We start from the raw sequence: 18,650 nt of genomic DNA, 5'->3' as shown, positions 1-18,650 counted from the left end.
TTTTTTTGCCAAATTACGGCTGTCCGAAAAAATAATACGTTTTTTTTGACTTTTTTGGACGTTTCTGAATTTTTTAAAAATAGTAAAAATTATTATTTCGTTATAATAATAGTTCGTGCGATAGAGACATGTATTGAGAAGATTCTCACCAAATTTCAAGTAAATCGGTTCAATAGAACTTGAGAAATCATGTCAACCGTTTTGAAAAATGTAGTTTTGAGAAAAACGAGTTTCGAGTAAAATTCGTTCCAGCCGAGCCAGTATTGAAGACGTGTCACTAAAATAGCTATATCTCTGAAAATAATTGAAATTTTGACTTGTCCTTTTAAGGACACATTCTTGAAAGGTTAAGCTTTGAAAATATAAAAAAAAAAAAAAATCGATTTTTTCAAATTTCTACACTAGAATACCCCCTTAAATATCCGTGAGAATCCACATCCTGCACCCCCGATGCACAAAAGAGAATAAGGACTCGTGCGCGATGGTGCGTAGAAAAAGTCTATGGTGCGTGTAAACGTTCCGACCAACCCGCACAACAATCAAAATCTAATCGTAGCTGATATCTGATATTTTTGTTGGCTGCAATTCAACGTAATCGTCGGTGTCGAAAGTATGGGCAGGGGTGTAAAAATAATCGTCAAGCTTCACCGGGCGAGAAATCATCGAACTATCTTTCAGTTTCATAGTTTATCTGAACTATCTGAAAAACCGCGAGTTAAAAATGAGAAATTTGAAATCAGCATAACAGCTTCTGATTTTCCAGACACGTATATGTTGCTGAAATTAACAAACGGGGATTTTTCGCAATATTCCTTTTATAAAACGATACTATACATATATACGCGTGTGAATTTACACATGCACGATGAAATGGGATTAATTAGCGAGAGGATGTTACGATGATGAAAATTGGTGAGCTCACACAAGCGAATTGAAATCCACGTCTGCTTTATACCGCAAGAAATTGACTTGTCAGTTAAAACATATTCCGAATAATGGATAACATGAATTACGATAAATATAGCAAATTACCCTAACCGCGTGCCGAAACGCTCATTGATTATTAGGCACGAGCTATGTGGTAGCAGCCATAGCACGCAAATAGATATCGGAGTCGTAAAATATGTATCCATGAATAAATATTCAATTAAGAGTTACGCAATATCTTGAAAATAGCGTTATAAGTTAACGAGCGGAATATAATATGCCTGTATTCTTGAATATTGATACGAACATCCGCTGGACCCGTAAGAAAGGTCAACAACGCGTAGTTGTAAATCAGCGATCGGGTTCTGGGTATAATTATTATTAATTTCTCGTAAACTTCGTCGGCCATTTTCGATCTGAAATGAAATTTGAATACAAGTACGAAAAGTTTCGTAACGATTTTCAGACCAAACGAAGTCAATTCGATTCACAGTTTTTCTCTTTCAGTGAATTGGAATGAAAAAATCACTTCTCGATTCGTCGAGATAACATTTTCTATGAGGAGAAAAGCATACAAACGCGAAATAGTGTGGCGCAAAAAAATTTACGCGCCATTTAGACTTGAACAATACATCCATCAAGAATAACGCGTGACGAATTATTCGCCGAAAATGTTTAGAAAAAATTCATCAAGCGATATTCAACACCGCTTGTAAAAATGACGAAGCAAGGTAGGAGCGGTGAATAATAACTCCGTTCGAAAAGCTAGTAAGAAATGATAATAATAAACGAAATATAATTTGCTACCGACAATGAAAAAGATCTCTGCTGCTTCACGTTTGGTGCCCGAGGGCTTTGAACGCTCCAGATCGACTAAGTTCGCGCGAAAATCGACCGTACGATCAATTTGCGGGGTAAATTAAGCAGAGAACCAAAGTGGACCGGTCCGTACTTCGATCGTACGAGAGTACGAGAACCAGTTCAAAGCTCCGTGTGTACAAACCGATTGTCGGTTTGTCCTGCGCCCCCCTCTTCTGTTCCGCAGCAAGGACCAGGAACTCAAGGCCCGAGCCAAGATGGTGGCGGGTCAAGATCCTCCGCCGATTGGTCTTTCAAATCCAACCGTTTCCTTCGCCGAACTCTCCTGCCAACCACTCGACCAATAGGAAACCAAGCTGCCGACGCCGACGCCGGAAAAGATCCCGCGCGTTTTGTGTGTAGTACCTCGATTTTCACCAACGGGATTTGGAAAACCGAGTAAGGAGGTTAAGGTTTGCCAAAAATTGATACTTATCGATGTTATTCGAGATTGTCATACGTTGGAGTCATTGCCAGATTATTTTATCTGTAAGTCATGACGATCTCCTCAGAAGTATGAAAATCATTGATCCAGGAATTGTAAACAAAAGATGTTCAATTTTCAATCACTTCGAAATTGCGAAAAATATAGTAGATTTGTTCGATTTCCACAAATTTACTGTAAGACTTTGTTTTATCTCGTTGGTATCGTTAGATGTTTAATTTTACAATATTGCACCAATTTCGATCGTGATCAACAAATGGCGATATTGAATTTCCTACCGAATAAAAAATGTGTTTCAATGGCTTTGTGCAAAATAGTCTTTTGAATAAAATAATATATCGTAGAGTAAAATTAGACAAATTTACTAGATTTGTAATTATATTCAGAAGATTCGAAATAAAGCATTTTTACCCAAGCTCTTGTTTATAACTGCGGTACTTTGCATACATTTTAGCATTATCGAAGAGACTTTCTTAGTTTACGGATTCGATAAAGTATTCAATGTCCGATTATTTCGTAATAAACTTAACAAGGAGTATAAATTTTTGGTCAATCCCACCGAGTTCTTTGTCTCTTTGCAAAACCAGCAGCTTCTGCTTACCGATCTCCGATCTGACGAATGTTTTTCTCATTACTTGCTTGTGTCGATTGTCACCGGTTGTTTTTCGTTTTTGGAATGGGAGGAAAGGGCCGTCAGTCTATCGTCCATTGTCGTGTGCGGGATAGGAAAGTTTTTTCTCCGATCTTCGGGGCGCGAGTGTATTGCGATAAACTTTTACTCCAGTTCGAATCTCGGAACCGGTTTCCTCGTAACAGGGCTAGCGTGCCCCGGGTGCTGCTGGATGGCTGCCCCCTGCCGGTTGTCGACTAGAGTCACTCGGAGAGTAAACCGGTCCTCCTCCGTCCTCCTTCTCTCGTTCACTTTCCTCCTTCACGTCGTACTACGATAGCCTCGCGTCAGGGACTCGGCTCGACGTTGAATATACGTTATATTATTCACCATTATTCACCTCGGATCACCGCGTGTGATTAACGATCCATCCTCCGTCGATATTTACGCCTAGGCCAGAAGCCTCTAGCCTCGTAACGGGTCACTGGAATTATTTACGTTGAATAAGAATCGGCTGAAGGGAGCTGAAGATTCACTTGCGAAATTTTCATTCTTGATCAAACTCAATTTGTACGCCGTATTTTAAAATGGGTGAAGATTTTTTCCGAATTAGGATTAAATGAATCGTTCGTAAGCAACAAGCTTGCATAGTCAAGTAGAATTTCATAACGATGTGAAGACAAAAAATGGACCGTGGTTGTCTTTTCCACTCATCACGTAGGGCGTGAAGAAAAATTTATTGCACTTTTTCGTTAACGCGAATAACTCGAAAATCTGGAACGAGTGTCATTTTGATTAGTCAAGCAGGAGTGTAGGACTAGCTAAAGAAATTTTTATTTTTTTTTTTTAAATACAAAAATATATCTACATCCTTCTCATCAACTCCGGCAAAAAATTACGGGGAGAAAAACTTCACTCAGGCATAAGAGTGCATGCGATTTATGCTTGTGTAAATGATTTCGCGTGTAAAAGATCGGCAAGATTGTTCCTAGGCTCACGATGACTACTAGACCAAAGCCTTGTGTACGTCTATAACTATGCCGATGTATAGAAGCGTTGGTACAAGGGTTATACCATAAGATGAAGTTTCTAGACGGTGAGAAGAGGAGAACCAGTTTTGCGTCGTTCTTTTTGTACTCCTTTTCCTCTTCCTCTTCTTCTTATTCCTTTTCTTTTTCTTCCTTTTTGATCGTCGCACGTGCGCGCGGCACTTGGTGAGCGAGGACGCATCTACTCAACGTGAACTCATCGGGGAGATGGGATGCTGCTACAGAGTAGTCGTGCAGGACCAGAAAAGAAAGGTTACATCGAGGCTCCGTCCTCGGAGGAGCCACTTTTCAGACCCATCTTCAATTATCTGCTCCTTGATTTTCACCCGGCAGCAGGCGCCGTATATTTTTAACAAATTTTTGTTCATGTATGTATGTATATACGTGTAATATTGCCATCTCACGCGTGGTGTTAGAATTTCGTTCATCAGAAACCCAAGGATTCAGGGCTCTTTATGCATTTTGTCATGTTTGATAGATTGATCGGGAAAATATTCAAAATGTCTAATTTTGGAAATTTTCACAAAATATCATCAGCTAAATTTATTACATGCTTATCGCATTTTTTGAATCACTGAATTTTTACGCTCCCAGCAAGTGGAAACAGACTCAGTCTTGAAGTAGGAAAGTCGTTTCAGATTAAGTAATTAGTGCATGTAAAACGCCGGGGAATATAATTTGTTCAGATCGTTCGGATAGGAGTAGATGGGTGGGGCGATAAGTTTGAATGACTAGTAAAGGAAGAAAAAATTAAGTAAACTGGCACCCCAATCACAAGTTGATTAACAACGTGCAGAATCGGTTTTTGGATACGTATTTAGGCATGCGTATTTCGGTACCGTTCTGCGGAAGGTGTTGAAATCTTTAATCTTCAGTGCTCCTCAACGGTTTGTATCTACATGCAAATTTCGGCAAATTTTATCTTTGTTTAGGATCTTTTACCGAAGTAGAAAGATGAATAGTGATACATTTGAGGATTCATTGTTTAAGCGAACAAGCGGAAGTTCCGATCATTTTAAGAGGAAATTGAAATGAAACAAGGGATGCGAACAGCATACTTTTTTGGTTTTAGTAATAAAAATAGTTCGTTAAATATTTCGATTAATACCAATTCAATATTGAGAAAATTTGGTATCCTTCTTTATCCTATATCGTCAGTGAAATGATAGGAAATTTGGAAAAATCAACTCGAGTGGTATTTTTTTTTTCATACCTTTTCTGAAATCCTTGAATTTATGGATTGTATACTATTGAAGAGTTCAAGAAATATATAAGGTGAATTTCTTGAGTAGGTGCTAATTCTATATATTTTATTACGAAGTAGATCAAACGTAAATCGAATTCATGGTATAAAAATGAATACCCTATAAACCAATCAAAATTGAACTAAAAATGGAATCGTCATTGGGAACTGGTTATTTTTGTCAGCGACAAAAAATTTCTAGTTTTGGCTATTATACAGTCGTCAACAGTTTATCGAAAATGTTTTTCATCACAATTTAAAAAATACGGTTCCTAGAGTACAAAATGAAGATGAGTTTTGTAGCTGTAATCAGAGAAAATAGTACGTGTTGCTGTTTCTCATAATTACGGTTATTCGTACACTATTTTTTCGTAACTATAGTCACAATTTGATCTTGGTGGAACATTAAACTGATATTGATGAACTTTAACAGTGCCGAAATAGTTCCACATACCACATTTTCTTACGATTCCATTCCAACGGTATTGAAACGTAATATCGTAACGATAGGTTTGAGCATTCGACTGGAATGTTCCAGCAACTATATACATATAGCAAATTAAATTTTCCTCAGTGCAGTCATTGGTGCTGTCAGCTACGCTTGTGCCATTGAACAACTGTAAAGAAGGGTGAACAGGTACACTACACCGTACAGTACAAGGATGGCCATGGGCCCTCCTGCTCTCCCGAGTGCCAACACCTATAATCCGTGCACCGAATGTCGAGACAGGTCAACCTGTCGTTAGGTTCGAGCTCACGGAGCCGAAAACAGGTAAGGGGCGTTTAGGTTTGGGCGCATAAATCTACCTGCCCTTGGCTGTCTGGATAGGGGCGAACGATGCACCTTGCTACTTTTGTTAGCGCAGCCCAAAGTAAACCTCCACCCTCGACCAGCGCCTAAGCAAATGGCCGAGCATCATAAGTCGGATGGATCATGCGTACGCAGGTCTCTCGGGAATTCCAGCCCAAAGACCCTCTGGGCTCATTTTTCATTCTTCTTTCTTCTGTTTTTTACCTGACTGATTGTTGTTGCCTGTTTCCAAGGTACAGTAATATTCATTAACGACTCAACCCTCCGGCTAACTTCTTTTCGGTCCGAAACGAAATACGAGCTAGATTCTGTGCGAGTTATGTGACAATAAATCTATTTTCACACGTCGGCTAAATTGCCGGTCATTTTCACATGATACGTGTAGAATCGAACTCGCAATTTGGTTCGGACCGAAAACAAGTTAGTCGGAAGGTTAAGACATTAAATCTTTGAGTCGCACATTGTTGTACTCAGTCAACTTTTATAACGAGATAGTCTTCCATGGTTTTTTGGATCGCTGACTACGAATCTGAAATCAGCTTTTGGAAATTCAAGATGGTGGGTCTAACATGGTGGACAAAAATTTAAGAATTGCTCGAATACGGTTAAAAAACGTTACGCAACAGCTTTTGGGTTTGCTGAACGGATTCGCCGTGTTGAAGTTTTGAAAATTTCAGTTGTTCTTATAGTATAGTCTCTTCGTTTACTGAGATTACTTGTTATTGGGATGATTTGTGTCACGGAAAAGAAATCCTGCCAAATATTTTCCAAATCGCTTCGCACAATACCGGTAAACTCAGTCATCTTAACAAGACGGTGCAAAATAAGTACGTAACGGTTTTAGGAAGTGCAGGAGTTACACGGTTAACATTTCGTCGTTGCGTAACAAACCGAGAACGTACGACGGTACGATAAATCGTTATAACCCGACTAAAAGTTCTGTTGCCAAATGATATATATCTATATGGTTTGAATTACAGCCAGGAGTAAGCTATGTTATGTGTATAAGGAAACTGCGACTGCCGCAGGTTTCTCGGGGACGATATTTCGCAATCTTACAGAACGAAGATGAGCCAGCTGGCTACGCGCAGTGCTGCAGCAAAACTTATCCATGCAAAACGTTCTTTGAAGCCTTTCGCTTCGCGCTGACGTATCTGCCGTGTATCTCTTCCTCTATAATCGATCAAGAAGGCTGTAGAAATTCGATTTCAAATGAGCTACGCAAAAGAGATTTCGCAAGGATGTACCTGTTTGCATAATAGAAGCTTCCTTTTTCAAAGCGGTGCAGATTCTAACAATTGAGATCGGACAAACTTCTCGATCAAAAAGGCTCTGTTTTCGTATCGCAGATTTTTATCACGAGGCTAAAGAGTCGTAACTTTGGACGAATTTAAGCGTGTTATTGAATCTGTTTTCCTTCTATTTCGTTTGTCATAGTCAACTGATGCTGCAAAAGTCCACGTTTTACGGGGATTTAAAAAGTCCTGTACAGTCCCCGAAAACGATGTATATATTCAATGTTTTCACACAATAACGACAGTTAAAAATTACTACAAGATTCAATGAATATTTACATTTGAGCAAATATGTAAAACCTGATCTCCGTGTGGAATAATTTAACGTAAAAGCGCGAGCTTTGAGTAAAAACAGCGATCGTCAAGCGTTTGGTAAGTCTTGAATCGGTGTATTGACATTTGTTAATGACGCACCCACGCGAAACGAGGTGAATTTGGCGACGAATAAATTCACAGCAGTCTCACCGGGGCAATTATTACAGCATCAGTGGTGCCTGGGAAAAAGATGATATCCGGTGACGCGTTAACTCGATTTTGAGAAAAATCTGTAAGTCGTACAACTCCCACCCACGCATCTACGCAAGAGCGTCGGAGTGTAATCTTCGGTGTTCTCACGCCTCTTCGCAAAGGGGGGGAACCCGATACGGAATTTTGAGTAGGTCTGTCTCTCGTCTCATGATACGTATCAAGGTACCTCCCCGTAAGGAGGAATACTTGAAACAAACGGAGATATCTCAAGACAGCGCCGAAAATGGGCCTCGGCTTGACCGAGGCAACGGCTCCTAGGAAGAAAAATAAACGAGAAAAGAAAAGAGATGTATACCGAAAGAGAAGGAATCACTGCAATTATCCGAGACCCCTAGACACGGTCACGCTGTTCCCGAGATCTTTACACTATCCAGACTGCCGAGGGTCCTGCAGGCTGGGCCTGCGAACCAGAAATGATCTGCCTAACCATTGTACGCTTTGAGACTCGACAGATTCAACCGATTCTGAGAACCGTCTGTGACCTTTTAACTCGCCTCTCGGCTATCCGAGTCTCAGTTTTATGTTACTCGAAATCTTTTCAAGTACGACCGGACGCCGCTGTGTTTTATATATATATATATAAATTACGCTGCTAAGAAAGGAGTTTGCTGAAAGAGCAGTGCAATTTTGAGCGGTTTTCCAGGCTTTTTGATAAAAATGATCGCGCCAAGTTTCTTCCATCCTCAAAATTGTTTGTGACATTACGAAATCTCCAAACTGAGGTATTATGCAATAAAATCAATCTTCTTGATATTTCAGAGTGCAATGAACTCCTCTAATGTTACATGCATCCAGCTTGCTTCCTCTGTTCTTATCATGAATTATAACATAACAAGGCAAATAGTATCTACATGGAGGTAAATTTCGTCCGTTTGTATTAAGATACCGTAATGCGGTTACCGGGTTTGCTGAAGCGCGTCAGAAGGCTGTTTTCAAGGTATATTCTGTACTGTATTCAAATACGATCTGGGATTTATGATCGACAGATCTTATACCGTGTAATATGTATTCTTATATCCGGGTTGTGAATTTTTCCCTACTAATCATTGTCGTGGTCAAAGCCCTTGACGTAAAATATGTTGAGTCGGTGGATGTTTGGTATGGAACAGTTTTGCTGTTTTATGTAAATACGAGTATTATATGATCTCGCATGAGTTTCCGGAATCGCATCCCATGTCCAAGTCGACATGATTACATGCATCCAATGTTAATCGAATACGCTGTATCGTCTCTATCTTGACTTTTACCGAAAATATAACATTTTTGCCATTCGGATAAAGTGTGATCACTTTTGTTAACTACCAGAAATTCTTGGGCAGTGCTCATAGAGCATGAAAAATTGAATTTTCATGTATTCAGACTTCATCTGATGCGTCGAATCTTTTTTCTGCAGTTACTAAAATGCTTGTAATGAAATGTAATAGACACTTGATCATGGCGCGAATTACACAGCAGTCATTGCTATGATATTCCATTATTACGTAGCGAAACGCATCAAACTTCAATATTGGGATACGAGAATTTTGGTTCTTTCAATAAAAAAAGAAGACGAAATACCAAGTCGGTACAAGTATTATTTCGGATACACTGTTCGACGAAAAATTTTAATGTTCTGTTGATAGTATACAGTTTGGGTTTTGGACTTATCGAAAAACAGACGCCACAAACAGATTACGTAAAAAGTTTTTAAAATTCCGCTGGCAAGCGTGCATTAAGATCATCAATTTCCATTATAAACGGCAAAAAAATTAAACCATCGAACGGTGTTAAAATTAATCGTAAACTGGCTTGAAAACCAGTTTTCCATTCATCGGAACGATTTTACGAAATTCGAGTTGTACCCACTTGTATCAACAGCGCAAAACGCCCCCCCCCCCCCCCCCCCAAAGTTGTAACATGACAAAATAATGAATTGAAACAAGCATCCCTGATTCCTGGTACCAGCGTACAAACCTACAACCTTTGAACCGAACCATGTCTCAGGGGGACAACAAAATTGTCCGCGATAATTGCGCAACCATACATTATAGTAACCCGGAAGGTTAGAGAAGGGGGGATATTCGGTGAGAGCGTATCGTAGCGTAAAATTCTCCCCCTCCGGCCCCCTTTGCCGGTGAACCCTGGGTCCCCCACCCACGCGAGATGAGGCCCCGTAGTAAAAATGGCCGCAACGAACCGGCCCGAGGCCCGAACGCGCCCAGGCCGCGTAGTAGCGTGTAGTACAACCGAGGACCGAGGCGTCGCGGGGCCCGGAAATCGGCGGCTTGCTACAGGGCGAGCATTGCTTCGAGTATAGAGCTTTGAGTTTAGTTGCCAACCTGTCCGCCGGCGGGGAATCGGGCGCTGGCGTCGTTCGATTCGCGGCCGAAGGCCCAACCCCGGCATTGTTGGAGTGACGCCCGCGCCAGAGAACCCGAGTATAGATAGACAGAGAGAGAGAGAGGAGGAGGAACGACGCGTTTTCATTGTTGCTTGTTGTTGTTGTTGTTGTTGGTTTATCGCTTTTGCGTCGTATCCGACGCGATGCCGAACCGCGGGCCCAACATTTGACGGAACAATATTCCTTCGAATCTCGCAGGGACTTCAGACACCTGTACGCGCAAGGATGAAGCAGGAAAAACCTGTCAGGAGACAGGCGCTCTTCCAGATCGCCAAGGTTCGTTTTATATTGTCATCTGTACAGCTGCATGTGGGATTTTGGTTTCTTTTTGAAATCTTTCTACTACCTCTTGTTCCGGATTTTTGTCCCGATGATTTTGTACTAGAGTTTGAAGAGTCAGGGTCTGGGGAAATTGTTGGTTGGAGATCCGTCATTCTCACGATTCGGTCTTCTTCCCGTTAACCACATCGGACTACGTGCCGAGTCAAGGATCTCGGCGCTTTGTTTATTTAAAGTCTTATCTTGTGGCGATGGGAGAAATCGCGTGTGTCAACGTCTTCTGGTCCTTCCAAATGATTGATTCTCGTTTTGACTTCGATTCGCTCATTGCTCTGTTCAACGGCAGAGAACGGGATCTAAGCGAGAGAAAGAGAGAGAATGGAATCGGACGCTTATAATAAGAGAAAAAACAAAATATATAGCCATTGTTGCGTGGATGTGAGAATGTGGGACCAGCAGTGTAAGGCGTGTAAGAAATTTTGGTAAATACAATATTTATCACGAGTGTACGAAAAGTGGGCCCTTGAAGTTTGCTTAGCAGTTTAGCGAGACGAAAGTAGCCGATTTTTCCATTCCAATCAAGTGAACCAAATTTGTAAGGTTGATTGCTATTCTTATAATGAAGAAAACTTCGTAAATGATTTATAAAGTTTTCATGATAAATGAACCCTCAAACAAGGTGAAAAAAGTCAAAAATATGTGAGGGAAGTAATCAGCGTCAGTTTTCGATATTTTTTCTTAACGTTGCATATATTCTAATTCTGCTTGAGCCGCGCGATTCTCAGAATGCCAAAATGTCGTATATTTAGAGCATGTAATGCAATTAATAATTATCATCCAATAATAATAATGAAAAATTATTGATACAAAAATTGTGATGGGTAAATTTTTTTAGTCATATTCCAAGCTTTCAATTTCATAAAATTTTCCATTGAATTTGCATAATTTTGAAGCCAATCAATTGAAGAAGCATTCGTTGTCATATTTTGCCACAAACAGATATCTCTGCAGTAGCATCAAAGCTTTGAGATTCGTCGAAGACTGTTGAAATACCAATGTTGCTACACGATACCCTATCAGCAATAACACTCATTCATAAACGATGAATTTCCTCCGCGGTGTAAACATAATATCAGGCAAAATATATGCGAGAATTTCCCAAGCAGTTGTCCTTCGATCGAAAACAATCTCGCGGCATTTCAACAGAATACTCTCGTACATATGCACATGGATATAGTTGCGAGTACGCTGCTGCAATTATTACCGACTACCAGGTATCATATTGTACCCATATGCCATGCAGCCTGAGCAGTTACACCTTAGAATGTTGAGACACAGGCATAACTGGTGGTGTACGAAGGTGTTGGACTCCACGCACACGTCTCAACGAGCGTTAACGTGTGTTTATAACGCATAAGTGTGCGGGGACTCGTCGGATGCCAAATAGAACGTGTACTATACTTACGCACCAAAGGCTTACCTAGCCAGCTAGCATTGGTCAGCGTGGACGTCTAACTATCTAACTAACGGTTCTTCTAGTACACAGCGTAGTCCAACCACGCGACTTTCAAATTGTCGAATCGGACTGGCCCAAAGAATTACATACCTAATCGTTCGGAGTCGAACATCAACTTTTGGTTTCAATCAAGCTGGGACAATTCATTGGCACGTATAAAAACTCGACACGCGGTGCGGTTTTGCAACGATTTCACGTTTCACGAGTTTAAAATATTGCGTTATTATTTACAATCGCAAACGTATGAAAAATAGTCCAAACGTCAAGAAAGAATTTTACTTGTCACGGGTTCTATAAATGTCCGCGGTTTTACGTAGGTACGTTATATTTGTTTTACAAGTATTGAAAAGTAGTTGAAAGACTTGGATCACATTGATATTTGTACTATCTTAGCGTTTTTTAAAAAATTACGGACACACTGAGAAAAATTTCATTTGTTACAGTAACTAGAAAAATTCAGTAAAACAGCTATCGTTAAAAGAACTGTTTGAATATTGTTGAAATTACGAAAAACAAGGTACGCCTAACCATTTTGCGCTATTGTCGATTCTTTTTTGGTAATTGCAACGCAAAATCAGTTTGTTCGGTTTACTCTACTTTTTTAATTAAACAAGGCTTTAACATCAATTTATTGTTGCACAAGCATAAATTTTCGCAACAGTTACAAGAAAATGTAGTAACAGTGATCGTAATGAGAAAGAATAGTAACGGATACTAGACTTTCCGGTGACAGCTACAAAACTAATTTTCATTTTCTACGTATAACTACATTTTTCGATTGTGGTAAAAAACTAAAATAGTTAAGAACTGAGCGGTAACCGGAACTAAAAATTTCTTTCAGTGCACTGTCTTCTATCTTGAAAAGGCTTCAGTTTTTTGCAAATGGTTTACCTTCCACGAAAATAAGTTCATTTTCTTCTCATTCATTGCAGTCCCTCGATCATCTGACGGAGTTAAAAATTGAAAGCAAACATATTTTTACGACTCTATTCGAACCGGGCGAAACAGTCCGATTCGGTTGTTGCCTCTAAGGCAGCCCATCGGAAGCGACAGTTTACTTTATTCGTAATCAGCAATTATTAGTATTAGCCTCGCAGGTAGGAGAACCACTTACGGTTCTATTTTTGGTTCGCCGGTTCGCGGTGAGCGCCTTACTCGGTCGTCGAAATCACTTACAGTCATCGTGTACTTGGTCTCCGTTCCTCGATCGCTCGGTTCCGTCACGTTTCTGCCTTCGGGACGCCCTGCGGATGCGCCTTATTCAATCATCCGGCTGACAATGATTCTCCTTATTTTACTATGTAATAGCGGTCTGCTTGCATTCGGTATTTAAGTTCTTACAAATGTCCGCAAAGCTAGTCAGTGATATAATTAAATCCTCCAGGCAAGGAACGGAAATTGACGTTTGGATCTGTTCATCCTGATTACAGGTTTTAAACGAGCACATTATTTTTTTGTCGCGACTATCGGTCGCGCGAATAATTAAAACGTGAGTTTTATCGTAGCGAGAAAGACATTATTTCACGGTCATTGATTTTGCCACTGATTCGTCGCTTTATGTATACGAACGAAAATAAATAAATAATATGAACTCACGACAAACGTGAAAAATGAGTTATTTCATATAATATTCTGCATAATCGAAGAAACGTGTTGCCAGTGGAAATTTTATCCTGGCTACTTTGCCAGCAAGCTGCAATTTTCATCCCCGCAGTTGGAAAGTTATTTGGTCTTTATCGTATTGAAATTTGTTCCAATTGCACTTGTTATAAGATTTTGTAGGATTCTTCAAATTGAACTGGATTCAAAGGTATAATTTTTGATCGAATGATTGTGCGTCAAAGCCTGTAATCGTAACGAGAGAATCTTATCTGTAAATTTTGTCATTCGTCTTTCAAAGGGCTAAAATGGTACGTTTAATTTTATTTCAGGTCTTGTGGCACCTCGACATCTTTCGACGCAGTTTTCGCGAACTTTCTGGACATGCCTGCATGCGAGAGTCTTGCATCTTTTGCGCTTTGAAGGTAAGGACAGAGAACTTATACTAATCAATCGTATTGAATTCCTGCGGGGAAAAAAAAAATTAGAACGTAACGTACTTCTACAGTTTTTGCGGAGTTCAAAATTGTGTAGATTCATATTTCCGTTGTTACATAAGAATATGGAAATGCGCGTGTGATAAAATAATCATATGGTTTTATCTTATCGTACAGAACTTCCTGCGAGGTTAATTTATTTTATACACGCAATGACCGTGAGCTTGATACCTTTCGGTCGAAACTTGTGACATTAAAATGTCAGCAATGATAAAAACCTTCTCAACGTATATGTAACGAAGAAACATTAGGCCTCAGATATTTGTCACACTCTCGTGGCCCTCGACTTGAAAAAATAATAATATCTCAAGTGCACGAGCGTTTCAAGGGTGGCTGGGTTTAAAGAACTCCGTTTAAAATTTCCTCCACTTAAAAGGCTCGCCTTTCACGGAGTGATTTTTAAATTATAAAAAAAGCTTTTCAATTTATACAGTCGTCAAATATCGTTACGGTCGGTTTTCATCTGTCGAAGAAAAACTGCAGGTGCGTAACAAACTGGGGACTTTTTGGATAAAAATAATTGTGTAAAACTGTGTTTCATTTGAATGCAAAAAATATTTAATGAAAAGAATGTATAAACTCATGCCGGCATAGGTCGTACATAGGAATATCTAGGGACCAAGCATAGACTGCGTATACGTAGTATAATAGAGTACTCGAGATTATTATACCGATAGGAAGTTGTAACGGGGCCTCGAGCCAGAATCGACTCCTTTCTCCGGTGCAAGATTCTCGAGGTTGGTGGAGCTTACGCTATTGGTCGTCGGCCTACCGCCGCTGGCTGAGAGTCGAAGGTTTTACGGAGCTCTGGCGTCACGTTGGGCCCCGACCGATGGACCCAAGCGAGCCAAGCTGCTAGCTAGGGAGTCTGCGTCGTTCCGGGCTGTCGGTCCCTCCGCGTCGAGTAGCACGAGCTTTTTGCCTGATCCGCCTGGACGCCTATTTCTTCGGACGCCCGGCGAACCCCAGGTTTCACCGCGATCAGACGCCCTTTGTTCCCCCGGTTCCGCAGGATCCGTTTCTTCTTGTCCTTCTTCTTCTTCTTCAAAAAAAAAAAAAACCACGAGTGCGGCCATTTTTCCGCGATTACCACCGAGCTGGAGATAGAAAGGGACAGGTGAATACTATTCTCAAGAGGAACAAAGACGAGAACAGAGGCCGCATCGTGTGCCATGTGAGAATCGCCGGGGTGAAACTCGGAGCGCACCTGCCTCACACCCTCAAACACCGTGTCGAATGCGGGCTCGAAAACTACCTGCGTTGATCGAGGGCCGACGGTGAATAAGGAAAGTGAAATTCGAAAAATCCCGGGCACCGTTGGAGGACTTAAACCTACGATTCACAACGGTTCACGAAGCGAGTGAAACGTGTGCGACCCGCGTTGGTAATCGCGGAAATCTAGGTTTTCAAATCTACGGGGTACCGTTTTAGGAAAGGCCAAAAACGGAAATGAGAATCGTACTGAGTTTCGCTATCAGCCCGACTTTGGGGCCGTTCAAATGTTCCTCGAATATTGTCAGGAGGCGGTGATCGGTGGTGAAATTTTTCGGGAACTTGCGATAACGATTGCATTCATACGTGACCGCGCAGCCTGCCCGCTACGGACCTCGAGAAAAAGGCGGCTCTCGGCTTTCCTTCCTTCCATTCGGGTTTCTTCAGAGCGTATTACTACTACGATTCACCTCCCACCTCCTCTCTCGCGAGTCGTAAAAAGGTGAGCAAGGCGACGCGAGGCTAAGTCGGTCTCGGTCCTAGTCTTGAGTGATCGCTCTTTCTCTCGACGACGGCGAGCGTGTGTCTTCATGTAGGTGTACGCTCTTCGGTTGCACGGGGGCGTCTGTCTTGGTGCTTAGTGACGTCACGCCCCGCGGTTCTTCGAGATCTATTGCGGAGGTGTGCAGGGGGCGGACAGGGGAGTAGATCTCGAGTCAGTGGCACCGAGGGTGGGGACACTTACTCGGCACTCCGCAAGCTGCTGCCACCAGGTACGCAAGCCGGAGTAGAACGTGGAGTGCTTGCATCGGCGCCGTTTTACTCCCTGCAGGTTACTCAACCTGAAGCACACCGCGCTACCTGCGGCCCTTTTTCGTAATTTGAGAAAACGTGTCCGAATCACGATCACGTGGTTTGTGCGAGTACAATAAAACGCTAGGGTGTGGATCGGGACAACAGCCTTTCGTCAATTGTCGAGAAGTTTCTTTTCCGCACTTGTTGGAACTGAGCTTTCCATATGGTTCTTAGACAGCTGTTACGAGTGTCTTGTTTTCACTGGAGATTTTTTCACCGTGTGGTTCAGAGTCCGTACTAGGCCTTTGGAAGGGAGCGTATAGCGAGGATCGTGCTGACTGCAGAGGAGAGTGTCTCTTGTGTTGTGTTTGTGATAAGGGATACGTCGCAGGTGTATTTTTTTTCTTATGCAAGTGGATATTGTGTGCAGGTTGAGTGGGGGCTTGAAAGTTTGCCCTGCGGTTCCTTTTCCGCTTCTTTTTTTACCCTCTCCTCGTTCGTCATAGCCAGCCGCGTGGCGAGGAACGTCTTATCAAAACTAACCGCGGCGAGTAAATATACGTACGTGATGTTAAGCGCAGATAAAGACGCGAGTTTTTTCCTTCACGCTGATATGACAGACTTGACGTGCAACCAACGAGACGTGGAGGACCAATCCAAGTGACGTTATCTGCAGGTACCTGCTGACGAACTAGCGGAACAAATACTCGCGAAGGCTCTTCAAAAAAGATGGTGCGACGTTCCTTTGAAGTTGGAATTTCAGACGCGTAATTGTAATCCGCGTCGGTAATAATAAGAGACGTTTCGTTTTAAACAATCATCGGAATGTCTCTCCGGGGATTTCTGCCTCGCCATCGTGTCTGTTGTACGAGGAAGCTGGTCACGAGTGTGAGAGATCGAAGACGTCGCGTAACGAGTATCCGCGGGGATTTTAGATAAGAGAAGAAAAGAGACGGAAAATTGTACGAGAGGTGAAAAATTTGTCGAGTGTCTTTGAGAAAAGTTTTATATCGACGATGTTGAAGTGGATAAAGGTTCGTCAGGACCCTTTAACGTCTCGGTCGACCGCGACGTCGACGACGACGACGACATCAGGTTTCGCTTCCAGAGATCAGGGGGATAGCAAAGAATTTCGAGACGATGATAACAGAATTTTTGGTACTTCATGCGAAATGGAGGAGGAGGAGGAGGAGGAGGACAGCGGTATGGAAAGAGAAGATTCCCCGGCGGGAATCGATTTGAAGGATTTAAAGAAAGTAAGTCAACGACTGTTCGACACCGATTTTTGGGTCAGACGTCACCAGACCCATTACTGAACATGTGGATATCCCGAGGCTCGAGGAGCGGGGATGGCATGCGAAATATGATACAAATTCTTCAAAATCCATGTAATTATTGTAACGGACCCATATTGAGATCACGTAGTACGCGCCACGCAGATGTTATAGGTAATTTTCTACTCGCGTACCGCAACACTCGCCTTGTCTCTGTCGTAATCGTTTACAGATGAGTTGACTGAACGCTCGGCATTTTCATTGTCATCTTTTGTCAGAAAACTTTCTCTTATATAATCTATTAATACTCTTTTTCAATATTCAAAAGTGGTATTTTATTTTATTTTTTTTTATTTTCATCGTCATCTCGCATCACGAGATGGAGCAAAAAAAATTCATATTGAAACTCTGAGTTACCATTCATTACAAAACAAAAACATTGAAAAGTAAAGAAAAAAGTTATAAGAATCGAAATTTATCATCTGCAGAAGTATCTCCGTTTTTTTGCCTCTCTATTGAAATATCTGAAATCAGATATTGGTGATTCATTTCTGTAAAATCGTTAGAAGTAGAAGAAAATGAGACTAAGTCACTATCTCCATTATGGATATAAGAAAATTAATTTCTGTCAGAAGAGTTGGTTTGAAAAAAAAAGTTACAAATACTCAATGATTCGGTTACTTTTCATTATACTACGTATACTTATCATTATACTTTTCATTATTAGTTCAAGGAATCGTTCACAGATTTAAATTGATTCGACCTTTTCGACGTCCCGCAGCTGTATCACCGGCGGTTGTAGCGACACAAAATAATACTCGACCACCGTTGCAGTGTAATCTACGTGCTTGTATTATACTTTCTACACGTTCCATACAGCATTGCGAAAGATTTGTGCAAGGAGCTATAGCCATTCATATAATGCCGATAAATTACCACACATTAAACACGGCGGGTCAACAAATGCCACCACCACATTCACGATCAGAGAATGTCGCAGCGGCACCGCGAGTTGCGTTACATAAACGCTGCAGCAGTCGCCGCGAATTTGTTAGCCAAATGAGAAAATCCTGGTTAAATATATATCCCGTCAATCAGGAGCCACGGAATGACCACAAAAGGCGACGTCGGCCGATCAGCGGAAGTGTTGAGAATGTCGACGCTTCAGTTGCAATTGAGACTCCTGCGAGTGGTAATTGAGTTCTGGCCACTGATCACCGATCTCGTCAGCTGCGGTGGAAGCTAATCAATCGCAAATACCCACCCCGAGCAGCCGATCATTGAACGTGCAGAGTTTCTTACGCATGTTACTCACACATCCCCTCGGGAATG

At 41.5% G+C, this 18,650-nt stretch overlaps 1 protein-coding gene across 4 annotated transcripts in view; it reads left to right on the top strand.

Annotated features, from left to right (window-relative positions):
- Positions 1 to 18,650, top strand: part of ec (echinus) — a 66,239-nt gene that overhangs the window by 37,286 nt on the left and 10,303 nt on the right. The window contains exons 1-2 of one of the 4 annotated variants that reach the window (XM_046637255.1): positions 5,836 to 5,904; positions 13,873 to 13,965. In XM_046637255.1, the coding sequence (XP_046493211.1) occupies positions 5,851 to 5,904; positions 13,873 to 13,965 (147 nt within the window). In that variant the 5' untranslated portion in view covers positions 5,836 to 5,850. Of the gene's footprint in view, positions 1 to 5,835; positions 5,905 to 10,016; positions 10,423 to 13,872; positions 13,966 to 16,009; positions 17,301 to 18,650 lie in introns of those variants that run through there. The other 3 variants (XM_046637256.2, XM_046637253.2, XM_046637254.2) reach the window with 3 other exon arrangements.

The sequence above is a fragment of the Neodiprion pinetum genome, chromosome 1, assembly GCF_021155775.2.
Source record: "Neodiprion pinetum isolate iyNeoPine1 chromosome 1, iyNeoPine1.2, whole genome shotgun sequence".
Lineage (NCBI taxonomy): Eukaryota > Metazoa > Arthropoda > Insecta > Hymenoptera > Diprionidae > Neodiprion > Neodiprion pinetum.
The sequence above is the reverse complement of the archived record's forward strand: the minus strand, read 5'-3'. Positions and strand labels throughout refer to the sequence as shown.